This window comes from Leptonotus elevatus, chromosome 8 (genome assembly GCF_054856555.1).
Source record: "Leptonotus elevatus isolate MCC_2025b chromosome 8, RoL_Lele_1.0, whole genome shotgun sequence".
Taxonomy (NCBI): Eukaryota; Metazoa; Chordata; class Actinopteri; order Syngnathiformes; family Syngnathidae; genus Leptonotus; species Leptonotus elevatus.
This window is the reverse complement of record NC_141246.1, coordinates 9,293,858-9,318,464: the sequence shown is the minus strand read 5'-3', so window position 1 is coordinate 9,318,464 and position 24,607 is coordinate 9,293,858. Positions and strand designations below refer to the sequence as shown.

The 24,607-nt window shown below is 39.3% G+C and overlaps 2 protein-coding genes across 3 annotated transcripts; both read left to right on the top strand.

Annotated features, from left to right (window-relative positions):
- Positions 1-46: 46 nt before the first annotated feature.
- pik3r6 (phosphoinositide-3-kinase regulatory subunit 6) lies at positions 47-19,358 on the top strand. The gene is made up of 22 exons (XM_086083225.1): positions 47-142; positions 6,416-6,521; positions 7,821-7,898; positions 8,078-8,182; positions 8,409-8,500; positions 9,398-9,466; positions 9,735-9,867; positions 9,969-10,038; positions 10,117-10,297; positions 10,663-10,804; positions 12,242-12,328; positions 12,535-12,778; positions 13,680-13,955; positions 15,005-15,104; positions 15,234-15,353; positions 15,740-15,847; positions 16,277-16,379; positions 16,467-16,528; positions 16,634-16,724; positions 16,805-16,866; positions 16,942-17,051; positions 18,186-19,358. Exons 3-22 carry the CDS (start codon positions 7,841-7,843, stop codon positions 18,340-18,342), a joined length of 2,370 nt encoding a protein of 789 aa, XP_085939351.1. The 5' UTR covers positions 47-142; positions 6,416-6,521; positions 7,821-7,840; the 3' UTR covers positions 18,343-19,358.
- A 94-nt stretch (positions 19,359-19,452) lies between these two features.
- Positions 19,453-24,122, top strand: pik3r6a (phosphoinositide-3-kinase regulatory subunit 6a). Of its 2 annotated transcripts, none has more exons than XM_086083228.1 (7): positions 19,453-19,515; positions 19,631-19,730; positions 21,412-21,532; positions 21,664-21,737; positions 22,384-22,498; positions 23,044-23,114; positions 23,229-24,122. In XM_086083228.1, the coding sequence occupies exons 2-7, from the start codon at positions 19,649-19,651 to the stop codon at positions 23,339-23,341; spliced, it is 576 nt and encodes a 191-aa protein (XP_085939354.1). In that variant the 5' UTR covers positions 19,453-19,515; positions 19,631-19,648; the 3' UTR covers positions 23,342-24,122. The 2 variants fall into 2 exon arrangements, with proteins under 2 accessions (XP_085939354.1, XP_085939352.1); XM_086083226.1 differs by having other exon boundaries at positions 23,044-23,132.
- Positions 24,123-24,607: the final 485 nt, after the last annotated feature.

Genomic DNA, 24,607 nt, shown 5'->3' with positions numbered 1-24,607 from the left:
GGTTGTGATTTCTACCGGCCTTTTCATTGGTCGACTGTCCCGATAGGCGTGGTCAAGCCTCCACGCTGCTGCTGAGGAAAATGAAAATGTAGCCGCCAAGTCAAAGTTGACGGCCGCCGTCGTCTTCTTCAGTCCAGTAAGGGTAAGTCTATTTAAAGTAAGGTACATTTGTTTTGTTTGGATATATAAGTGTGAGTTTTGTGGTTTAGCTGCTCTGGAAAAGTATGAATGAGTCAGGGTAGTAGGTGTTAAATGGCTTCGCGCGCCATTTGCTTGTGTGTGTTATAAGGTCAAGCATTTTGCTGTCTATTTTTTACCGCTCTACATATAATGATAGACGTGGCTTACAATGCTATTTTTTTTTTAAATTTTTTGTAGTGCGTTTGCTTGTGGGGAGACGGCCTAAAAAGTGTTGAAAAAGCCCCTGAAAACTACTACTGTACTTATACTACTACCACTGCTGCTGCTAATAATAATAATAATAATAATAATAATAATAATATTTTTCTGTCGAAAACCTAAGCTACAAGCGCCGAAATTCTAAATTGTGTGCCTTATTATCACCTATAGCAGAAGCTGTGATGTAGCAGTTTCAAAAACACTAATACAGAAAAATATAATTTCACGATGGATTGGTTTTAGTGTATTAATAAATTAAAGTTCGGACACATTCAATCAATTCCCACTTTGTGATGTTATGAATGTGAGTGTGAATGGGTTGTGTGTCTCTTTTTGTACACTGTGATTGAATTGTGACCAGTCCAGGGTTTCTGGATGTCAGCTGGGATAGGCTCCAGCTCTTTGCAACTTTTAACAGAACAAGCGGTTTAGAAAATAGGAATGGTTTCCTGGGAGGGGTGAATTCTCAAGTTTTGGTCCTGAGGTAAAAATGTTAGTAAAATCCGGCGTTTGAAACCCGACAAAGGAAGCACCCAATGGATGCTTGTTTATGTTTTCCCTTCTGAGATAATAAAGGCGTTTTGATAAAAGTGCCAGATGTGACTGAACCCCCACGCACCCACACACACCCTCTGTGCCGTGTTGTGTCTCTTAAAATCTAAAACCAAAGCAGCATTTCCTCTTGCTTCCTCGTTTTATTGTGCAGCTTCCTGTTGGCTCTGAGGGGCATGCCGTGTGTTGTTTATTTGCCAGCAATCCGTCACTGAAACCGTTGGCTAAATAAAGACACTGTTAGAAGTTATCTTTCAAATCTTGATTAAAATCTGACAATTGATTTCAATTACTGACCAAAGTCCACCCATGCAGAGGGGTTGGGGGGGGGGGTCTACAAGTGGTGTGGTATTAATAGTACTCGTAAAGACTTCAGAGATTGAGGAAAAAGTTAACCTTGTTTATTTAACACGAAGCAAATGCTCAAACAAATCAATTTACTCTCTATAATAATAAAGTAGACAACTGATCTTTGAGACCATCCGTGGTTTTACGACAACAGCTTAGAAGTCGTTTTCTTACTCAGGTTTATGTAATTTTGACTTTACAACACATTTTAAACAAATTAGATAGCTCCCATGCAAGCTAGGCTACTACCTGTTCTGTAGCTTAGCAACCAATGCCAAATATGGACACGCTTGCACTGTGCCACCGTAATTCTTGTGCTGTCCAGTGCCTTGCACCGTTGTGAACACTGGAAAAAACAAGTTGGGTGTGAAAACAGCTTGAGGGTCTTTGCCTAGACTCTAAATTGCCCACAGGTGTACATGGTTGTTGTCTGTATCTGCCATGCAATTAATTGACTGTTGACCAAGAAGGAAAGAAAGAACTGCTGTTTTTATTCAGAAACACGTTTTGGAGGGATACCTCGAGCACAGCAACATCCAAGAGGGAGAATGTGCCAAATGACCCAGGCAGCAGAAGTAGCTATGAGTAGTTGGAAAAAGATCCATAAAGGCCACAGGGTACCCAACCAGGAAGGATTGCAGGCTGTATAAAGATGCTCCTGGAGACATGTCTCATAATTGTACTGATCACGATGCAAGCAGATAGACCATGTAAAGAACCTTGTCTCTGTGCTGAGTATGGGCTGGGAAGTCTCGATAGAAGAGATGGCAGAGAATAACCGATCTTAATGAGACATAATTGGGACATTTCTAAATACAGTAAAAGGAACTTTTCAGTATGGTACTCAGGACCATTTTGTAGGCATAACTTAACCTTTTTTTTTTGTTTTAATGGTAAGCAGAGGGTCACCTAACCGGTCTGTGGTTGTGGAGCCACAGAAAAAAGCGGAAGTCAACATGGTGGTGCTTGTTTGAATGTTAGCCAAGATTGTAATTTATCACGAGGGACACAGGCAAAACTAAAATGACTATTGTCCATTTTCTTTTTGTCCTCCAGGTTTGTTTTTTTGTGCGTGTTCATGAATGATTCTTCAGATGACCACTTACTGTAGTCACTTGACAAGGCGCCTTCATAAAATGTCAAAGAAAAAAATAAGTCTGTACTCAGTGTTCTTGATGAGAACACACTGTACTGCTGCAGCACTCGACAGCCTGTACAAAACGAACTGCCCCACCGGCTAAAGCTACTAAGTGAATTCAGAATTTCCCCTCTGGATTAATAAAGTATACATCCATACATCCAACACATTGTTTGTTGTTGGTTCTATTGCAGAATATCTACAATATAATGTATATTGTAGCCATCCTGTTGTGCTTGTATAACAAGTTTGTATCTCAGGCCCCAACTGTACTCTATTACTGTAGTAACTAGGAGTGGGAATCTTTGAATGTCTCACGATTCGATTCAATTCCGATTTTTGGGTCTGCGATTCGATTCAGAATTTAATTGACAGTGCTTTTTGCTTCAATCTATAGATGTGCAAGGAATTGTAATGATCTACTCCAGTCTGACTCGCTTATGCTAATTAGCGCACTACTCGCGGCACTTTTATCAAAAGAACGGCTCAACACGGCAAAAAAACAACTTTTATTGGAATAACTTGATCGTGACTTTTTCCTTCTACTCTCTAATGTGGCTACAACTTAACAGTGTGTTAGACCGCGTGGAACCACACTGCCCCTAAGTGGCCAAATCGGGTACAACATGAACAGCGCTCCAAATAAAGGCACACAGACAAAGGCAAGACAGTATAAAATAATTTAAATAAAATTGATTTTGGGACATTTAAAATCGATTCTGAATCGTACTAAATGAGAATCGTGATTCTTATGAGAATCGATTTTTTTGGCACACCTCTAGTAGTAACCATGGCAACACTACCACACGCTAAAAGTTTACAAAGCTCTATTTGCAGAACTAAGCGTCAATGTGTCTGCAGCTGAATCAAGCCATCCCTCCAGTTTGGGAATGTTTCAGCAAACACCCTTGAACAAACATGGTGGTCATGCCAGTTCCTCAAAATAAATTAGTTTTGCCTTAAAAAGTAAATATTTTGACACACAAGGCAAAAGAAAAATGTTTTTGCCAAATAATATTTGTTTTTTTTTCCTGGATTAGTTTGCGATTGGTGGGTGGAGTTTACCCCACATTTTTTTTCATGTTACTCATCATACTGTATTGTCAGTTTTCCACTAATAACCATGCATTCATTGTTATTATTATTATTATTTTATTTTTTGCGAAATTTCTTTTTGACAACAGGCTATTTATAGAGAGTAAGAAAATATGTTGTTTTCGAACAAAATAGCAACCCTAACCTAAATTTTCACCCAAATGTAAATTTGACCCAGTTCTCACACATTCGCACTCGCACGCCGAGTACAGGTAATCATGTACAGTAAGATGATACTCTCTCCAACGCAATCCTCAGTTGGGGATTTCCACTCAAGCAAAGGCGCTCTTTTGCTCTGCGAGCGCACTTCCACGCATTGCTGTCAGCTCCTTCCTGTTTTCCGAGGCGTCTTAAGCGCGCCAGAACGGAAACGAGCGCTCCTGTTTTCTAGTCGGCCGCATTGTTCCCGGCCTTGTTTGACCGTCGCCACACGTATGGGGGCATGTCGGTGGCAGCGGGCAAGTGGCATGAAGTACAGAGCAGGAACTGAATCATTTCAACTATAAATAGTTCAGTAACAGAAGAACATGAGTGGGGCACAAAAACATGAAGTAAACTAGGAGGAAAATACTGTCACATAAATATATTTTGTGGGTCAGCTGGAGTCTATCGCCTGCTGACTTTTAAGAGGAGCAGTACACCCTGAATTGGTCGCGAGTAGATTGCAGTATTATTTAACAACACAACTGATACGAACTGACTGACGAGGCAGAATTCATTGAGCATATTCATAACTGCCTCCATAGGCCAATTGAAAATGGCCATAAGCCTTTTACGCACACTGGAATAAATATTGTCTTTTCCAAATTTACACCGATGTAAGAATAGTAACAACAACATGAGCGCAATAGTCTCATTCAATAAGGACATATCATTGTCTAAGAGAAAAAAAGTGCTTCGCTGCCATTTTCTGGCATCTTGAGGCAATTACAAAGCATTTTGGGTAGGCTTCAATTACTCGCTATCATGATTGCAGAGTTCCTTTCATCCACATTATTTGACTCACTTTGTTCTCTGTACTAAATACAAAATACTGTATGTTGTTCTTAGCACAGCATTAGCTCATTTGGCTGTGTTTCCCGCCTTGTGTGGCCAAACAAAAGGGAATTTGGAGCATTGTGACTAACACTACTGTATTGCTTATTTGCTTGTGACATAAACTAAAACTTTGGTGATTCTGTATATGCTGACTTACTGTATGCACAAAAGCCTGCACACAAAAGCACAAGTAGACAAAAAATGTCTAATTCAGCTCATAATCAAGCCCTCAAGCTCTCTTTTTGTTTTTGTTTTTTAGCAAAGAATCTATTTATAGATGTTTTTCCTCCTCCTCCTCCTCCTCCTCCTCCTTGTCTTCATCATCATCATCTTGCCCACTCATTGAGACAGAGGAAGTGTTGTATACGTGACAGTTTCTGCTCTGCTGTGCTGCCAAATACACGTGGTGTTAGCGGTTTGACTGCAGCCTTGCACACAAAGCCTTTCCTCCTGAGCTGAGCATGCCATTATGTATGTGTGACATTGAAGGCATATCGTACAGCCTTATATTTTGCTTCTGGATATGCATGAAAAGGCCTATGCGACAGTATTGGGGCCAAAATTGGAAATAAATAAATTAGAATTGGGATTAAAAAAAAAAAGTTGTCATGTTACAAGATTAAAAGCTCATCTAATTGGAATTTTATTATTATAATTCTAGAACTTCCTATGACTTTGAATGTGTCAAATTTCATATTCTCCTATTCTTATCATTACAACTGATCACAATAGCAAGACTTGTTGATGGTAAAACAACACCTCTGTTTTGTTCATATTAGTTGTATTTTCGTATTATGACTTGGCCCGCTCTGTAAAAAGACAGACTGCGACAAAAGTTGCAATGCCGACATCAAGTGCATTGCATGAAGTAGTGAACGGAAAGCGTGAGAGGGTGAGCGAAAATAAAAAGAGCCACAGAAGGAATAAAGAATTTGGAGGCAGGCGGAAGCTTGTGGTCATTGTTGAGCTGCTGAGGCAGCGTTGTTGGCAATTTTCACTGCTGCTTTTCTTACTGGGATCAAGGCTAAATCCAGCACATTAAACCCATGCAATGCACACACCAGGCCTGTCCACCAACAAGACCTGTGTGTATGGGTGTGTTTTAAGCATTGGAAAGTGGGTTATGAATGTATGAGTAGTGCGGGATTACTGGAAATAGCGCCTTTACTGAAACCTGACAAGGGGGGAGGCAATTTGATCACTTTGTCACTGATGAAGGGTTTCGTGGTGGAATTGCGGAGGACCCAAGCGCAAGGGAGGCACGCAGGAGTGCAGGGGATACTCAAAAATATATTTTTTGGGGGGAAAAAAAGGCAAAACGCAAAATAAACTCAAGATAGAAACACGTGCAACAGACGCATCATGACAGGAAATGTGAAATGGCGTGATGTGGCGAGAAAAATGACTTACGACAACAATGAGCCGACAAAGACTGAAAAATACAGGCAACAAAATAAAACATAACTGATGAGACAACATGGCACACCTGGCGGAGAGAGCTGATTGGCCGACACAAGGAAGAGGGCAAATGAGTAGGGAACACATGAAGAGGGACACAGGAAAACAAAACATGAAACAAAACTAAATATAATCCAAAAAAAACAACAACCCAAAACCCCCTCAAAATAAGGACTGTTAGCTTATTTTATGAATCGTAGAAGCAAACCCAGTATACAACACACACACACACACACACGCGACAAATACGAGCACAAACAAAAATGAGCTCTAAAACACCTGCATGTATGCGACCTCTCATAACCTCTCTCTCTCTCTCTCTCTCTCTCTCTCTCTCTCTCTCTCTCTCTCTCTCTCTCTCTCTCTCTCTCTCTCTCTCGGCTGCAGCTCCCTCCCTTTTCGCCCCAGCTCTGTCATACACAAGCTGACTGGAACAGTTTTCTCACGGTGAGGGAGAGTGTGTGGACCTGTAGAGCTGTGTGACATCTGCGCGGTAAGTCTGTCATTTTTAAGTTGACCTTTTGTGAGCATATGTCTTGGATCATTAATTACTTACTGAGGGGCCCTCAGTGAGCGCCATATACTCCTGTTCGCACCTAAGTCTTTTCATCGATGCGAATTGCCGTGCTGTCCAGACTTCTGACACAACCAACAACGTTTGATTCACTGACAGCTGAGGTTGACATTAAGTCATGGAACGAATACTGTGCTTAATGCTTATGACTGAATGCAGACGTCCAGCAATAAAAGGCACCAATTAAAACCAAATAATTAAATATACAACTCACTATTACACCGCTACAGTAAATGTTTTAGTAGGAGCCAAGCTGGACTTGATCCTTTTTAATGAGTCATTCTTTGGTTAATCTTTTTTTCTCTCTCAAAAAAAAAAAAAAAACTCAGAACACTTGTCTTAAAATGCCAGGAGTAATGTTAATAGCTACAATTGTTTAATAGCAAACTGAGAGCACATCTTTAACCAACTCAAAGGAATATTTTCTGTATACTTTTTTTTTTTTTTTTTTTACACAATAACCTTCCAAACTTCAATTGCAATAGGATGTTTAACCTTTTTGGGGCACTTGACTTACTACAGCTTCTGATGAGTGTAAGAGAAAAACTGTCAATTGAAAATTTGCACAAGGTCAGATTTGCAAAATATTTTTGTATTTCTTTAAATATTGACCCAGCCCTACTTTTAAACACTATTTTGTCATTTAAAAAATAGTATAGGTGATTTGAGAAGATTCAAAATACAGCTATAATACTTTCAAATGAATACATTTAAGTAAAAACAAAGTAGACAATACTGGACACATGAAGTTTTAAAAAAGCAATCCCATACTTATGTGTCAACCAGAAATAACTTACATGCAGTGCTTCCCACACCATGTTAATACTTGGGTGGGCAACCCAAGTAAACTGGCCACGACCCAAGAAATTTTCAAGAAAATTGTATATATATATATATATATATATATATATATATATATATATAAAGAAAGAAAAAAACTGTCGCGACGAGATATACCGCATATAACGTTAGTACGCCGTCACTTACTTGTGGATCTTGAGGCTCGAGGATACGCAAGTACCACGACTGAGAACCAACCCACCCCCACCGGAGTCCACCCACCCAAGTAGATTTCAAATCTGTGTGAAACACTGCAGCCTTCACACACTCACTGTCAGCTGCTTTAAGTGCCTGTATGTTCACGTTCTGTTTGATGCTGAATATACCAATACGTGTGGAACTTTCTGTCAGTGTCGCCTTTGTGATGGTTCTTTCCAGACACATAATGTGTGTGAGCCATGACGTGCCAGGCGCTTTGGGATAACACCGGCAGGTTGCTCAACATGGAGTCAAAAGGTAAGTGACGCACAATTTGTAACATATGTTCTCAAGTATTTGGAAGTTGTAGTTTTCTGTGAAAAAAAACCCCAGAACTTGATAAAGGTTGTTAGTCAAAGAATGCTGAGTGTCTCATTAAAGGGCAAAGTTGACTTTCATTTGTTAGAAATCATCCAATGTCTCCACTTTATCGCCAGCCGGCTGCGTGCCGACAGTTCCAGAGCGAGAACTGTACCGCAGCGTCCAGGCTGTGCTGCCTCGAGAAACAGACATTCATCAGTCCCCAGACTGTCTCAGCAAAGGTACCATTCATTCATATTTACACTTGCAACGTGAAAAGAAATCAATCTTGTAATGCTGGACATTCAGCTGACGTTGTTTCTGTCACTTCAGCATCAGCAGAGTGTTCAGCTGTTAGTCATCCAGTATATTTAGATTTAACACAGCCATACAACATTATGACACATGGAGCAGCAGTTTAACCATATGTGTCTACATTGGTGTGTTTAATCATATGTGTCTCTGTAGGAATGCTAAGATGGACTTTACACAAGAAGGTTCAGAACAGTCCCACCAACAGCTTGTCTCTACTGTGGGTTCTGATAAAAGAGCTGGAGAAGGTGATTGATCACTACACTGTCAATTTGAGCTCTAATTGGATGTTGGTGTTTTTTATTTAACCCCTTTAGAGTTGATTTTTTTGCTGGGCAATATTATTATTTTATAATCTCATGTTTGTCTTTGTTATAGTGGACGCCAGGATGTAGCATGTTGTAAACTTACCAATTTTATATGTAACATTTTTAATTCACTCCCAGCCATTTTCACTGGAGCAACCCCCTTCGCTCTCAGCTGTTTTACTGGATTTTGACAAATTTGGCAAGATCCACAGAATATTGTGTCCTATTGCTATAAAAACATGGAACCTACCAAAAGAAAGAGTCTCTTCTTCCGTCAGGAAAAAAAGTATATTTCCATATTTTTTTGTTTTTCAGCAATTAGCATTATAATATAGCTAAGTTTCATCATTATTCACAAATCTGTTTAAAACTGTGGGGAAAACAGCTTCTTGCAAAATGGCCCTGGTTGATCTCTTATACTCTGCTGCAACCTGCTAACCGATTTTGTAATAACTACCATTGCTTCAACCATTTTCTTCAGTTCAGAGGCTTCATCAAAGCCTTCTGTATGCTCTAGCATAAAAACAAAACAAAAAAAACAACAACAAAATACGTTTTTGGGACACTGGTAATATTTAAAATAGAACGTATTTACGTTTATGGGAGCAAATGAGTTAAGTTAACATGAACATCATGCAAATGAACTTGCGATTGTGATTGCGTAGCTAGGATCGAATCATAAACCAGAAGTGTTGACATCATCCAAATTATGCGTTTTTATTGGTTTCGACACGCAAATCCACTGCAATCATCTATGGGTCCGAAGGGGTTAAAAAAAACTTGGCCAGTAAATATGATTGTGATTTTGATCATCAAGGTGTTTGTGTTTCTCTTAAGGCGGAGAGGTGGGACAGTCTTGAATACGTCATTCCTTTGCTCCACACGCTCATGTATGCCATCATTCAGGTACAGTTTTTATGAAAAATTCTGATTTGTGTCTCCTGATTTTCCAATCCATCACTTTGTCTTTCTATGTTGTATTTACTGATTTGTAATTTTACCCCCCCAAAAATTGTAGAGGAGATAATAATGTTGTTGTTTTTTTAGGTGGTGGTGGTGGTGGAGGAGGGGGGGTGTTAATGTTTTTTGTTATCTGGTATTTTGACACAAAGAGCCACACTATTTGATTGCTCCCAGCCAATTAACAAGAACAACGTAATCATCCATATTCCAGACAGCCTACATCCCAGACGAGTTGTATAAGCGTGTTTATGACTTCTGTAAGCGCCTGCTGACCTACCCTCAGCCTTACTGCACCGTTGGTCTCAGCTACTCCAGGAGAATAAAAAGCGAGCGCTCCGTTCCAGGTATTTATCAGTCTTTCAGTTTCGAAAATGTAGACAAAGCTTTTAGTCGTGAAAACCCTCACGGGATCATACTGTAAATGAATGTGTAATTTATCCTGCAGGTCTACTGTATCAGAGGATGGTGGTAGCAGAGCAGAGACTCAAGAATGATCATTATCCCTTTCAAGAGCGGTATGATACGAATTAAAACTTCTTTACATGATATGAAACATGAGACTTATCATAAACATTGTGTCTGATTCATGACAGGATTTTTGTTCTGGCTGATCCAGAGGTCTTTTCAGTCTCACTGGCACAAGTCGTGTTGGCTGACATTGAGGCAGCATCTTCTTCAAGTCCAATAGATCACATGCGGCATGTTGTCCAACACTCCATCCAGGCCACTTTAGGAGAGCAGTGCCATGGAGCCCTCCTGGCTAACACCTTAAAAGTCAGTGCAACAACTGGAATGTTTACTCGCGTAATTTTCCTTTACTTAACTATATTTAATACGTCATTGGAATCAACTAATGTATTTACTGACAAGTGTTGATTTTGATTCATGGCAAAAACCGTAACTTCTAGATGAGAAATAAAAAATAAAAAATCCCAGCCCATATTGCATGTACGTGTCAAATTAAACATCCTCAATGAAGGTTTGTTCTCCATTGGCGCTGGGCCTAATATAACACTTCATCAGTACACACACGCAGGAGCTACACATATACACCCACTTGAGACCTTTACCCTCTTTGCTATTAATACCTAGCCTAGATATATTTATCTTCCTGTGTGTGTTTCTGTGTTTTGGAACAGGATATAGACGTCGAGCCTCATTTTCAGGATGTGATGGCGACTGCGGAGCGTTGTGTGGAAGAGGGTTGCGGCAGGGTGGGGGGCGCACTGAAGGGCCATCTTCAACAGCTGCACGGCGACATTGTCGCAGGCGTCAACTCAGGTAGGAAATGCAGCACAGCACGCCAGCCTCTTTTGTCTGCATGGGTTTTACAGCTGCAACAAATTCTGTGACACAGGCATAGGGTGATTTGAACGGAGGTCAGCCACTGTAACCACAGAAGCGGTTTATGTAAAACAGCAGAGTCTGGTGGAAGAAAGTGAAACATAACGTGATAGAGAAGACATTTCTTTAAACCATCTATAGACTCTTAGTGTTCTTTACGACCATAAAAAGTTCTGATAACATGATATAAGACAAGTATGTAACGGCTTGTAGTTCGCTCAGAATGGGCACTCAATGACATTTCCAATTAACATACAGTATATTTTCAAAAGCATGGGAGAACAATAGTAATAGCAAACTAGTTGAAAGCGAATCAACATCTCATCTATTTGCAGCCAGGCTGTGCACTCTATTTTGCCTTCTGCTTCAAAACGTCATTTATCAACAGTCAATTTCACTCGCAAAAGAATTCTTGTTCAATTCTTAGGCCATGCATAATTGTTGTAATACATTTTTGGGTTTATTGTGTGGAAATGATGAATTGAAGGGGCCCAAAAATGAGCCCTGGGGAACTCCACAAGGTCATTTATGCCTGCTTAAATGATGAATCAAGTAACTATTGTGTATGTTCGTAGAGGAGCGTACTCATAGTTTGCGATGTGAGTGTTGTGCGCTTTATACAATTCGTTTAGCATACATAATCATGAACCCATGTTACATAAATTAATTATTCAGTAAAGTTATTCAACACAATTTACAAACCACCTTTACCAGAAGCTCGTCAATAGTGTAGCCAACATATTAGCGTAAATAACACACATAATGTTATTAAGTTCAAATTGCAACAGCAAAGTAGATGAGTTATTAGTGGCTGTATTTGGAGGAAACTGCTTTCACTTCCATTTTGACGGCGCACGATGTACATTCAAGGATTGCCTTCAAAACAGGACATCTTAAATGCAGATGAAAAAAAACTATCAATGAATTAAACTTAACAACAACAACAAGATTCCACCAAGTGGTGCAAAGTACTGATTGTAATTTTATTGCTTTGGCCTGACCATAGAAGCAGCAAATAGACAAGATTTTTAGCGAATAGGTTCCCCCCAAAGAATCTGCGAATGCCAAACTGTGAATATGTTCACTGTAGTTTCTGCTGTACGTATTGTTAAACAATTGTTGATTGACATCTTTGGGGTGTCATCAGAATCCCTGACAGTACCGTCCAGCTGACATCAAGCATTTAACCCTGTGTCTAATATATCAAACTTTTCAATTTTTCGCGGAAATCTATTTCCACTGCTGTCATGTCGCTGACCCATCTGAGGAAACTGTTGTCGTCTCGGCTCTGAGGAAGCAGGGATGTTTTGTTTTGAGTGTCATTGTGACACTTTTGGTCTTTTCCTCTTCCTCTGAATGTGTGTCTCTGTGTAGAGGCTGCTTCCGTTGGACCGCTTTTTAACTGCCCTCTTCCTAACCCCGAGATGAGCTTCCACCTGTGGACAGAGGAACTGGACATCTGTGAGTGGCTCTGCTTACTGTGGGTGGTCTACAGGAAGTTGTTCAGACCAGTCAGCTGAACTGACTTAACTAACAGTTCAACAGGGGTCAAAATATGTCCAATCTTTTCCTCTAGTTGCCCTCAATCATTGTATTTAATAAAAAGTGACATTTTTCCACTGTACCATCCTCTCCATGCTGTTCATTGACTGTATGCAAATCCACAGGGCGGGAGGTGGCCAAGTGGTTGCGTTCCAGCTCCTCATCAGAGCAGTTCTCCCTCATCCCGGAGCATGAAGACCCCGAGCTGGGCGACTCGTCCGGTGACCTGATGCCACCCGACATGACCCGCTTCTCTGTCATGTCCAACGACAGCGGCATCGAAAGAGACCTGCCCCACGGTGGTGACGCTTCGCCGGTGCCGTTGCTCGATTCAGGCGCCATGAGTGCGTCATGGGAACCCTGCAAGAGGTAAAATGATTCGATAAAGAAAATCACTGGGACAATGCAAGCAGATTTGACTAAATTCCCTCGATGGAAAAATGATTAATCAATTGACTCATTCAACCCGAAAAATATATAAATACGTTTTTGGGAGTGAAGGACAAAGTATTAAAAAAACGTATTTATATATTAATTTTTTAATACGTTTTTTAAAAAATATTAGTTTTATGCTAGAGCATACAGAAGGCTTCGATACAGCTTCTGACATTAGGAGGTTGCTTAAAGTAATGGTAGTTATTACAAAAAACGACCAGCAAGTGGCAGCAGAGTATAAGAGATCAGGCAAGCCACGTTGACCACGTTGCAACAAGCTCCTTTTGACATTGTTTTCACCAGAAATGTGAATAATGATGAAACCTAGCTATATTCCTAGCTAATTGCTGCAAAACGGAAACACATACAAATATACTTTTTTCCTGGTGAAAGAAGAGCCTCTAATCTTTCTTTTGGTTGGTTCCATATTTTTATAGCAATAGAACAGAATATTCTGTGGATTTTGCTAAATCAGTCAAAATCCAGCCGGGATTGAAAGGGGGGGCTTCAGTTAAAATAGCTGGGAGTGAATGAGTTAGTTTTGTTGAAATTTTCTGCGAATGTTCTGAACTCCTGTTTTCATGCAATTGTTTTATTCATCCAAATAACCCTGCCCGGAAGAGTTGTGACACAGCAAACTAGTTGACAACAGTGCACCTGTTGTTGACAGTCAAGTACTGCCCTCCATTTTGTCTCAATGGCTAAAAGACAATTCAACTAATTTCTTAGCAATCACTTCATCAATCAAATGCTGAAAATTGTTTAGCGTTCCCAGCTGCACTGAACCGTAACGCTTGGGGGAAACAGGCAATTTATACCTGTACTCTTTTCACAGCGAGCAAGAGTCAGTCAGGTTGTCCCGACGTGGAGGGATGAAAGTGAAACCATCTGTGAAGGACAGCGTGGCGCTGATGCAGGACACCTTGGAGGGTCACACGGGACCACTGGGGAGCAGGGGAGGAGGAAGAGAGGTCACACTGCAGAGCCGAGCAGGAAGCAATGCCACGCAGACCCCATTCTCCAGACAGCAGCGGCTCTTCACTGCCAGGATTGTCGTCATGGGTGGTGACAGCATAGTGGGCCGCCTGGCTAAGGCCTACTACTGCTTAAGGTGAGAGATTCACCCACAGAGATGTAGCTTGTGGTTTGTGACAAAGAGCAGTGAAGGGACTCGCCTTGAAGTGATTCAATGCAAGAAATTATGCATTTGCAAAGGTGGTAGTAATGCTTAGTTTTGCTGGTGCACTGTATTGTAGTGGGTTTTTTTCTGCTTTCACGTAGCTAAATAAGGTATCAGAAAATAACTTCAGAAGATTCACATGTTTCTGATTTTTTTTCTATGAGAAAGGTAGGGAACATGGATCTCCACTTTTAACTAACAGTTTACATTTATTCTAAATTTACTTTGGAACAGAAAATGAAGGGGAAAATCTTAATATAAAAAAAATATATATATAATAATAATAATAATAATAATAATAACCAGTTAAGTGAGAGAAAAATATATTATATTGACAATTTGCATTGTGCCCCCCACACACATACACTTATTCTTTACTAGTATATTTTTTTTACATTGAAATACATTTCGTATATAGCTGAACAAGGTCACTAAAAATAGCCAAAAAAGCAGAAGAAAAGGATTGTGAAATATCATTTGATACAGTTGCTATTTTGTGACTTAATAAGATTCTGCAGTTGTGCCGAATATTGTGAACAGTGTGTGAATTTTTTTTCTAAACTACAATATCAGCAGAATGCATAGCTCTACCCAAAGAACATCATTTTGGATCTGCACCAACGCCTTTGTTCGTCCTTCTGCATGTGCCAATTTTTTAAAATCAAATCCATGAAACAAACAATAATATGCCAATCTAAAAAAATTACAAAATTTCACATTTCTTTTGCATAAAATGTTTTCACCGGTATATGTTTATTTATTTGACACTAATCTATCAACCTTCATAAAGTAACCAACATAAAACGTTGTTATTTCCCAGCATTAATGTCACTAGATAGTGCCATAATTTGCACAAATGTGGCCTATTGCTAATATTGTCCATGAGTCATTGGAGCACTAAAAATGGCCTCTGTCAAGAGCATCATCGTCTGGCATGAACTTTGTTTTTGGCTGCTCATCCATCTCGCCCTCCATTGCAGGAAAAGGGAAGCACGGAGAATTTTTCTTACCATGAAAGTCAACCTGCAGTTTTATTACATCCCTGTTTGTGCAACATCAACCATTACCTCCTCTGACAAGGTGAGGCAACTTTCCCTTGCCAGTACACAGTCCGCCGTTTTATTAAACATTCTTAACTGGAACAGAAGTGTGTTTGGACAGTTCAAATATTAACATAGTGAGTTTGACAATATTTGTCTTATTTTATAGGAGAACCATCAGCTCAAACAGAGTCCATGCACTCTTGGGGCCTATTTGAGTATAGGGGACCCGTGGTACAACTGCAACGTCAGCAGTTTGGGCTACATGATCCCCAAACTAGCTAAAATGGTAATACTGTAGATAAATAAATACATAAATAAAGAATTTCATGTAAATACAACACTGCAGGTTGCCTTGCCAATACATAGGAGCTGTGGCTTTTTTCATCACATGCTGTTGGCATGGCAACAGAAACAGTTGCACAACATACATTACTCAATAACCTTCATATGTAAACAGGATAAAAGCACTGCAATTACATCTAGAAACGTAATGTGTGGATATTTTTGCAATCCAGGATCAAAATTATGCTTTTACAATGATGATAATGCTCAATTTAAATTAACACTGTGAAAGAGATCACCGCTACTCCACCATGCTACCGTTTCAAAAATAAAAAATAAAAAGTTTACATAACTTTACTTGCCATTAATAAACACTTGCTCATTTTGCAGCAACAAACAAACCCATCGAGGCCAAAAGAGCCATTTGTGTCTGACGTCATTTCCCACTATGTGCGAATGGCTCAGCAGCCGGTCTACTTCAACATCTACTTTGTCAAGGTATTCTCAACCCTTCATTTTATGTCTACGTTGACTTTTTTCATGCAATGCATTATGTAAAAAAAAAAGAAGAAGCAAGAATTGTATTTTGTATTTGTATTTTATTTCCATTTTATCAAGTCAACTTATAAAATTGAAGGCTAGCATAAAAATCATGTTTACTAATGTAATAAAGTTTTCAACGGATAGACATGGATTCTATTCATATATTGCCACAGAACACAATAATCTGTGGGTCTTGATAAATCTGTCAAAATGCGCTACTACGCTGGCAATATGGAGAACTGGGCTTCCAAAATTGCTGGCAGTGAATGATTTAATTATAAACCATAGTACATTTTTAATTAATATATTTCAAGTGATCATCACATTTACAGTATGTCTAGTTTGAAACGGACTCATGCTGTAGTTTTTTTTTTTTTTTTTCAGTTTACATTTACAAGCATGACCAAGGAACCAGTGGAGGATGTCTTCCTGACACATTTAGAGGTGGGCGTTCCGGACCTCAGACACTCTCAAGCGCCAATGAGAGGTGATTTAAGTTTGGAGACACATTGAACTATACCTGCATATTTATTTACAATAGTGATGATTGACATCACAACTGTCCTTCAAACAGAGAAACAGAAGAAGAGTGTTGCTGATGTATGTGGAGCTCTTGTCTGCATCAGTTACAAAAAAGTGAGGTTTTTATCTTTTAATGACATGATTTTTTTAAATTTTGCATTGTTTTATAGGTTTAATGAATTACCTACATGCCTCATGACTTGCCATGTATGTGTGTAGGTGACACTAAGTGGCCGCGACACTGACAGAGGCCTCCCTATGAGAACAACAGGCGCTTATATCAATGCTATCCCCTCCAGTACAAAAGAAGGTTTATTCCTTTCTCAAGTTTTCTTATTCAAATTTTTACTGCTTGATATCATATGTTTCTTTCTCTCTCTGCACTTGTAGATCTCAACTGTTTGACACTCACCTTGAAGGAATGGCCAGCAAAGGCTAAAAACAGTAATGGGGTGTGTTTTCCTCATGGTTTTTCCTTTGGAATTTTCTTTTTTATTATTAGTAAGTACTTTTTTTTTCATTTGCAGGAGTTCAAAATCAGGAGCAACAACATAAAAATGCGTTCACTGGAGAATCAGTCATCACTCAGAGTTACTTTGGACAGAGACTGTCAAAGGATCTATAATGATGTGCAGAGGTAAAATGGGATTATGTTGCATCTGAATAAGGACAAAATCCTTTATGTCAGTCAAAAAGCAACACAAACGGTGTTGGGCTAAAACATTTGTCACCTGTTAAATGAAGGAGTAACCCAAAACGTATTTCTTTACAACAACTTGCAACCTGATTTGGTTGGTTCGGTAGATTGGTGTCTGGAAATTGAATGGTTTGGTTTATGTCGCATTATTGGCTTCTACCTGGGAGGAAATTGTGTCAGAGACAGGAAAGGAAGGGCATACAATAGAACTGGACTATGGCAAAATCGAACACGGTTATTTTGATTGATATTCAAATCATGCACCAAATCACGGTCAAAATTTGATTAATCATCCAGTCCTAACGTACAACTGAAGCAACACGCAGCACAAACCTACATCAGGTTAAAAGGCGGAATAAAAACAGACCAGCAACCCCCCCCAACAACAGCATCACCTCACGTCACCCTCCTAGACAGCATCTGTTCTGTCATAAATATAGGTTCAGAAACATATCCTCTAGTCATGAAAGTACATTCATTTCCATATACAGAGCCCTCACATTGATTTCTGATACAGGAACAAGGGAACACTTGTATAGGTTGTGTCTGCACAAAGAAAGCCTATATTTCTTCTTAGAAAACATGTGCACTATCTAATAAAATGGCATAAGTATGCCTGTCCTGATAGTCGTTTACTCTAAAAAGTCCTCTGAATTTTCCCACAATTTTACTTGCACTTCTAACATTGTTGCTGCTTTTGGTGAGCAAGCTGAACCTGCATCCATATAATTTGACAGCAATGGCAGTATCGAAATGCAGCCAGGAAGTTGCACACAAACAAACGGACAAGAACCGCCTTGGCAAAGCACGGTGGCTTTCAAATAGCAAACTAAAAGTGTCCTTCTCCAATTATACAAAACAAAAGAGACTATAATTTTGGCCCGTAAAAGGCTTGATCACATCTCTGACCCAAACCAATGGCTCTATTTTGGTTGCCGTAGCTCAACGTGAACCTAAAAGCACTAAGCCTATTCTAGGAATATTGAGTTTAAAATCAGTCATGCTTGTTCGTGTTCATATTCCAGCAATATCCGAAAATATTGTATGTCAATTGCTTTTTCTTGTGTGTCGCAGCATTGAAATCGTTCCCTGCCTTGACCCTGGATACTGCGTCCAAAAAAACATGATGTCCAAAATGAACCTGGGCGAGGACAAGGATGCTGGTTTGAGCAAATACATGAGCAAAGGACTTCCTCTACCTGTCAACACGTTTGCTAGCATCATCAACTGACCTCTGCATAAAGATGCATGGATGTGGATGTGGATGGAAAAGTAGTCTATACAGTATAGGAGGTTCCCAAGATATGAACACAATGGTTTCGAGAGGATGTTTGTAAGCGGAACTGTTCGTAAGTCGTTACATGATCAATTCCAATCTCTAATTGCCTATTTGAGGTCGTAAAAAATTGATTGTGGTGTGGTGCTGAATAAATAAATAAATACTTAATTGTTTTTCACCTCACCAAATACAGCAAGTCAACCAAAAGTCAAAACACTCTGTCCTGAACACCCCTCAACTATAAGTTCCATGGGGGAATTATGTCAACATTTATGCCATTTATGGACATCAGTCTGCGTTTGTTCGTATTCACAAATGGTCTTAAATCAGATGTTTGTAACTTAGGGACCTCCTGTAGTTAGTTATCTACAAACTGCAGGCCCCGTTTGCTACAGAATTTAGCCAACCACCGCTAAACATCTTACGGACCAGAGACAATTTTTCATTTTTAAACTTATACGATTGTGAAAAATGTCACCGAAAATCAGCTGGGATATGCTCCAAATCACCTAAATGCTATAAAGAATGAACAGTTTCTTGCCTAACTCCAAATTGTACGACCTTTAGGGGTGTTTGACTTTTGCGGTTCCTCTGCATAGGCCAGATTCTGTTGTACAAGTTTATGTATGAAAAAACAAGTTACCTCAGTGTCTGTTTGCCACTTTCGTGTTTATATTGCTTGTGTTTAGGCCAAAACTGTGGAGATGATTAGAGTGCAGCTTGTGATTGCACATCATCACAGACTCAATTCATCGTCGAGGGCCTGTTGAAGAGCTGACACTTGTTATTCATGGAAAATGTGATTGCATCTGTTCACACCGGCCACCTGTGTATAGTTACCGAACCCATCGCCGTATACACACGGGCTGTCATCTTTGGTGCAGAAATGTGCGTGTAAACGCTGACAATCTTATCCAATGTAAATGTAAAAATGTAATTATGTAAATAAATAAGCTTATCTACAAGTCCCTCTTCATGAGTGCCTGGTGGAGTTGACTGGCTTGTTTGCAGCCATATCTCACGACCAGCAGATGGCATAGTGGCCCTTTGATTGACTGGGAGTCTTTTATCCACTGCGCACACACGTCTGACCGAGCATGTGGAGAGCATCTCGTACCTCTGCAGGTCAGTGACTTGGGCTGGCAATGAGCCACAGCCGAAATACAGCTTCACACTATTCACGCTTTAATATTTCTTTTCGTTCTTTGCTGTTGCCGCTGCTTGCTTGTGCATCCCGCAGAGAGGAGGAGAAGCTGGAATGATGGAAGAGAAGAGAGAATCTTTCCATCTGTATGGATCGCTGGAGCGTGCACAATGGAGCACAGGCAGCCGCAGAGCAGGTGAGCGAAAATACTCATGCTGCAGTGTTCTCATTTAAAATGCATGCTCTGTCAATGTTTTGCCTGCAGCTCACGTTTCTTGTCTTTTGTTCTCTTGTGTTGTAAAATGTTCAGCACATTCGTGGTCTTACAGTTCCTAAATGCTTTTTTAAAAAAAATGTTTTACTGCAACTTCAGTCATATCAACCATCCACAGGTGTCTCTTCCAGTGTGTGTTTGTAAGGGAGGGAGGGAGTGAATGAGTGAGTGTGTGTTGGTAGGTTGATGCATAAAGTTGCAATCTGGCAGAATCCTAGCACATCCAAAGCCACCATTTTTCAGGAAATTTAAAAATAACTGCATCAATCGCTAAAAAATGTGTAATTTATTCTGCTGCCATTAATTAAAATGCTAGGCATATGCTGCCAGCTGTGTCCAACAAGGCAAAAGAATAACCCCCCGCCAACTCTATTTTAAAGATCTTAGAGCCATGTGTGAAACTTACCTTCATGGCTTACCGGCTTTTTTCTGCAACGAAGCGTTATAGCTGTCCATTCTTAACAAAACAGGCCTATTCTAAACTGTCTACAAAACATTCTGACTTTCAATCTTGATGTAACATAATACCGCGCGGCTCCCGCAGAGTCAAGTAAAAGGAGTTACAGTATATGACATAGACACAGAAAGAGAGAGAGTGTGAGAGTTAACAGATTTGCTCTCAAGCTACGTTCAACACTGTATTGGTTTAAAAATGGGAAGAAAAAAATAAAATAATAAATGAAAAATATTAAATTGAACATATTTTGACAAACAAGCATTCCGCACAACAGCAATGAAATGTAAAAAATGAAAACATGTTAAATTTTTGGCAAGGGCAATATGTGCGGCTGCACAGAGCAAACACAAAAATGCTGAAATGGATTTCTATTGGCATCATGATATGTAAATCATTGGCGTTTTTATGTGTAATTTGCGCCCCCTAGTGGAGACATAAGAGGTCTTTAAGAATTTTGCTAATAAACATTGACGTGAGAAGTCAATATCAATTTCAAAGAAATGTGACATCTTTAAAGATATCTGTATTTGATTAATTTAGCTTGTTAATTTGTACGTTCTTTCTTTACTGAGTAGTTAGTCAAAAATGCAAGCTAACTAGCATCAATGATCTAATTTTGTACATTATGATGTTCTCTACTTTCTTTGGTTCAAAAGAACTTAGATCACATCAACGTGAGAGTAAGTTAGTATTCTTAGAAAGATGTCAGTGGTAGTTAGTGTGCTGGTCCACTGAAAGTTTTACAGTAAAAGCACTCAATGGGCAATTAAATGGGCCCTGTTTTACTGTTTATTGATTCTATTCCTGCGTTGTAGTAATTAATAACTCTGATGTTAATTTACATGCACAATCCCTTTGTTTGTAATACTGAAATGTGTCTTTGCAATGCCAAAAAGAAAATAAACATTTTCTGCCACTGAAGATGAAGCTGCTGTACATTTAAAGATTGATCACATAATAAATAAGTACAAAAGAAATTAAAAAATTACTACAAAAAACAAGTACATAGAGTGTAAGAAGATGATAATTAATTTAAAATAGTAATAATTATATCCATAATTGACGTGAAGATTTCCTAGTGTTGTTTTTTGGAAATGGAGATAATGAAGAGGAATATATTGCCCTCTATTACATGTTTTATTCCAGAGGACGACGTGGTGTCCATGGCGGACTCCAGCATCACCGTTGACGACATCGAGGGCGAGCTCTTCAAGATCAACTGCATCAGAGATAGTCTGGTTCGGAGGGAGTCAGAGCTCAGATATATGTAAGATGGTCAAGTATGGGTATATAAATCATTAGTATTTGCTTCTTTTTTTTTAAAGTTATATATGGTTTGGCATCAGTACATTGTGATTTGACCCGTGTAACATTATTGATTTTCTGTATCTTTCACAGGATGGATGACATTCAGCTGTGCAAGGAGATCACTCGGCTGAAGAAAGAGCTGCAAAAATTAGTGTCACTACCAGGTTGGAAAGCAACACCGTCACAGTAGATATGATTTAAGACAAAACACAATTTAAATCATCTCAACTTTTTTTGCTGACTTTCAATTCAAGTTTTCTTAACTTTTAACGAAAGCAAACAATGACTGCAGTTTAACTGTTAGTTACAATAATATAGAAAGCAACGACAAGCAGGCACTCCTGCTTTTTATGGTGAATCCTCAAAATGATCACACCTGACGGACGCCATAGCGCATTAGAATGCTTAGGCAAAAATTGTGTATTGCCCATCTAGCTAACTAGTGCAGGAGTGGTTCTCAAACTTTTATTACCAACTAAGAAATATTGAGCTCTCAAGTACCACCATAAGGGCTAACATAATACTGTACAATACGAGCGAAGGAGATTGCTTCAGTGAAAATGGCTGGGAGTGAATGAGTTAAAAATATTTTGAAGGGGTTTAAGGTCCTCACCCATTTTCCTCCATGTAAAACACATATTGAATGAATAGTACAGCAACACGTAGACAGAAAATATAACATTCCTCACAGGTATCTATTCTTCATCCTCTACAAAGAAACATTTATATCACTGCATCTTATCATTAACACAAATCAACAAAACGTGGCTCTCTTCTACTCTACTCTATTCTACTCTCATCCTGATGTAGACAACGACAAGTCCAACGAAGATCGACAAAAGGAAGAAGAACTTTTACAGCAGATCCATAAACTGGTGGAAACCAGAGACTTCTTGGTGGATGACGTGGAGTTTGAAAGACTCAGGTGAACTTTTTACATTAATTGTGAGAGAGAGAGAGAGAGAGAGAGAGGGGTTGGGGGGTATAGTATTCCGGGTGAGTCATTTTATAGCGCATTGAGAAAAGGTCAGGTCTGTCATTCAGCTGCAGCGAGAGTCCTGAGAGGAAATGAGGTGGAATCTAATGTGTGCTTTGAATGCGTTCTCAGACAAGAATTAATTGTTAAGAATTGTTTGCCTGCAATCACAAAAAAAGATGAGAGGCGGGAAGCAGAAGAATATGAATGAAAATGCGGCTAAAGGTCTTCTTGTCTATGTTAATAAGAATGTCATCTTAAAGTCTTTTTACGCCATCATATTACCGTCGATATGAATACACTGAAACGCTAGTCTTATCTATGTACATTACGGACAACTCAAGGTAAAATTGATGTTTAATGTTCATTTAGGGAATTCATTTGCCATCAATATTTATTTCATTTTCTTAATGTTAAACTATAGATGTCACCAAACTGACTTCTAATTCAAACCTAGGAGGATTTAGAATGTGTTTATGCTCTCTCACCTGCAGGGAGAAAGAAGAAGATAAAGAAATGGCAGATTTCCTGAAGTCCAAATTCCCGAGACACTTGCAGAAGAAAGGTATTACGCGCTCAGGAGGTGAATACAACATTGCAGGGATTAGCACTTTTGTACTGGAAAATAGTCAGTTCAGCGCTTAACAATTTGAGCAAACGCGTTATGTCTTTGTTACAGGTGGACGGAGCAGGCGAGCAGCATCTAGAACTCAGCAGAACTCTTCTCCCTTTGCCAAAACGGGCCTCACCCTACTGAAGGAGTGCTGCGGCTTTACGTGCTCCATCATGTAGCTTTTCATCCACTCTCGTCACAGCTAAGACTTCATGTAAGAAAGACAATGAGGGGTTGACATTTTCTTAATTCATCTTACCCATGTGCCCCATGACGTCATTCCAAAATGATACTATTAATCTCACATTTTAGGTAAAAGTGTAGCATACATTTATTATCGAACCATGACAGAAATGGAGCTACGTACGTCCCCTCGTTTACATTCATGAACTCAAATTTATTTGTATAGCACCTTATTGTACGTGTGCAACTCGAGGTGCTTTACATATTTTTAAAAAATAGCAATTTAAAATCATCCAATAAAACCTGACAACAAACAAACAGAATTGTTATTGACAAAAAAAATTGTCAAGATGACAGCTCGTATCTTGAAAAAACGAATCACTGGTACGTAATCCAGGTAAGCAGTTTTCCCTGTTGAAATTCCATTAAAAAACAAACAAACAAACAAAAATCACCTTTTTTTTGTTAACATTTTTAATAAAGAAAAATAGCACTACTTTGTAAAATATACATACACAAACATACAAAACAAAATGTTAAGATTTAAACTGGTTTTACAAAAGTCTATTTAAGCCAAAACTCTCACACGATGTGGTATTTGTGTGCTGACGTGTGCCTTTAAGAGGTGTGGCCTAGTGATTGACATCGGGAGCGCTGACTCCAGCTTGGATTGTCCGTTTACAGCGCGATTCATTCTGTGTTCGCGTCTCCTCCATGCGCCTTGCAGGTGTTCTCATTTTGTATTTGTGTGTTTGAACTGTTCAATAAACGTCTGAAAATGGATCCTCAAATGTTGCGCTCCATTTTTATTTATTTTTTTCACTCAAGTGGCGGCGCATCTAAAGCTCGCTGGTAACTTTTGGCTTGGCAAACTAAAAGCTTGAAAAAAAACTTTAATTTGGTGTCTGGAATAGTTGTTCAGCCATCAAATGTGAACTTAACCGCATACTATTTTGTTATCTGCTTATTTCTTAAATGTGAGCAAGCTGTTATAACCCCCCCCCCCCAATACATTTACACAATAACGTTCATGACTTTAAAACTAGGTAGGGTGAAGTTCCAGAGCCACTTTCAAGCAACAGTTCCCGAACGAACATCCCCACATTGTGAGGTCCCTGTCGTCATGTTAGAGCCAAAAAGTAAGCAGAGCTGCATTTAATTTTGTTAGTAGGACAGATTAGCATGAGCGAACAACAATTCCGGAATAAGTTGTTGACTGTGGCGGTAGGAGTTGGTGCTTATGTTTAGTGATGTGTCAATAA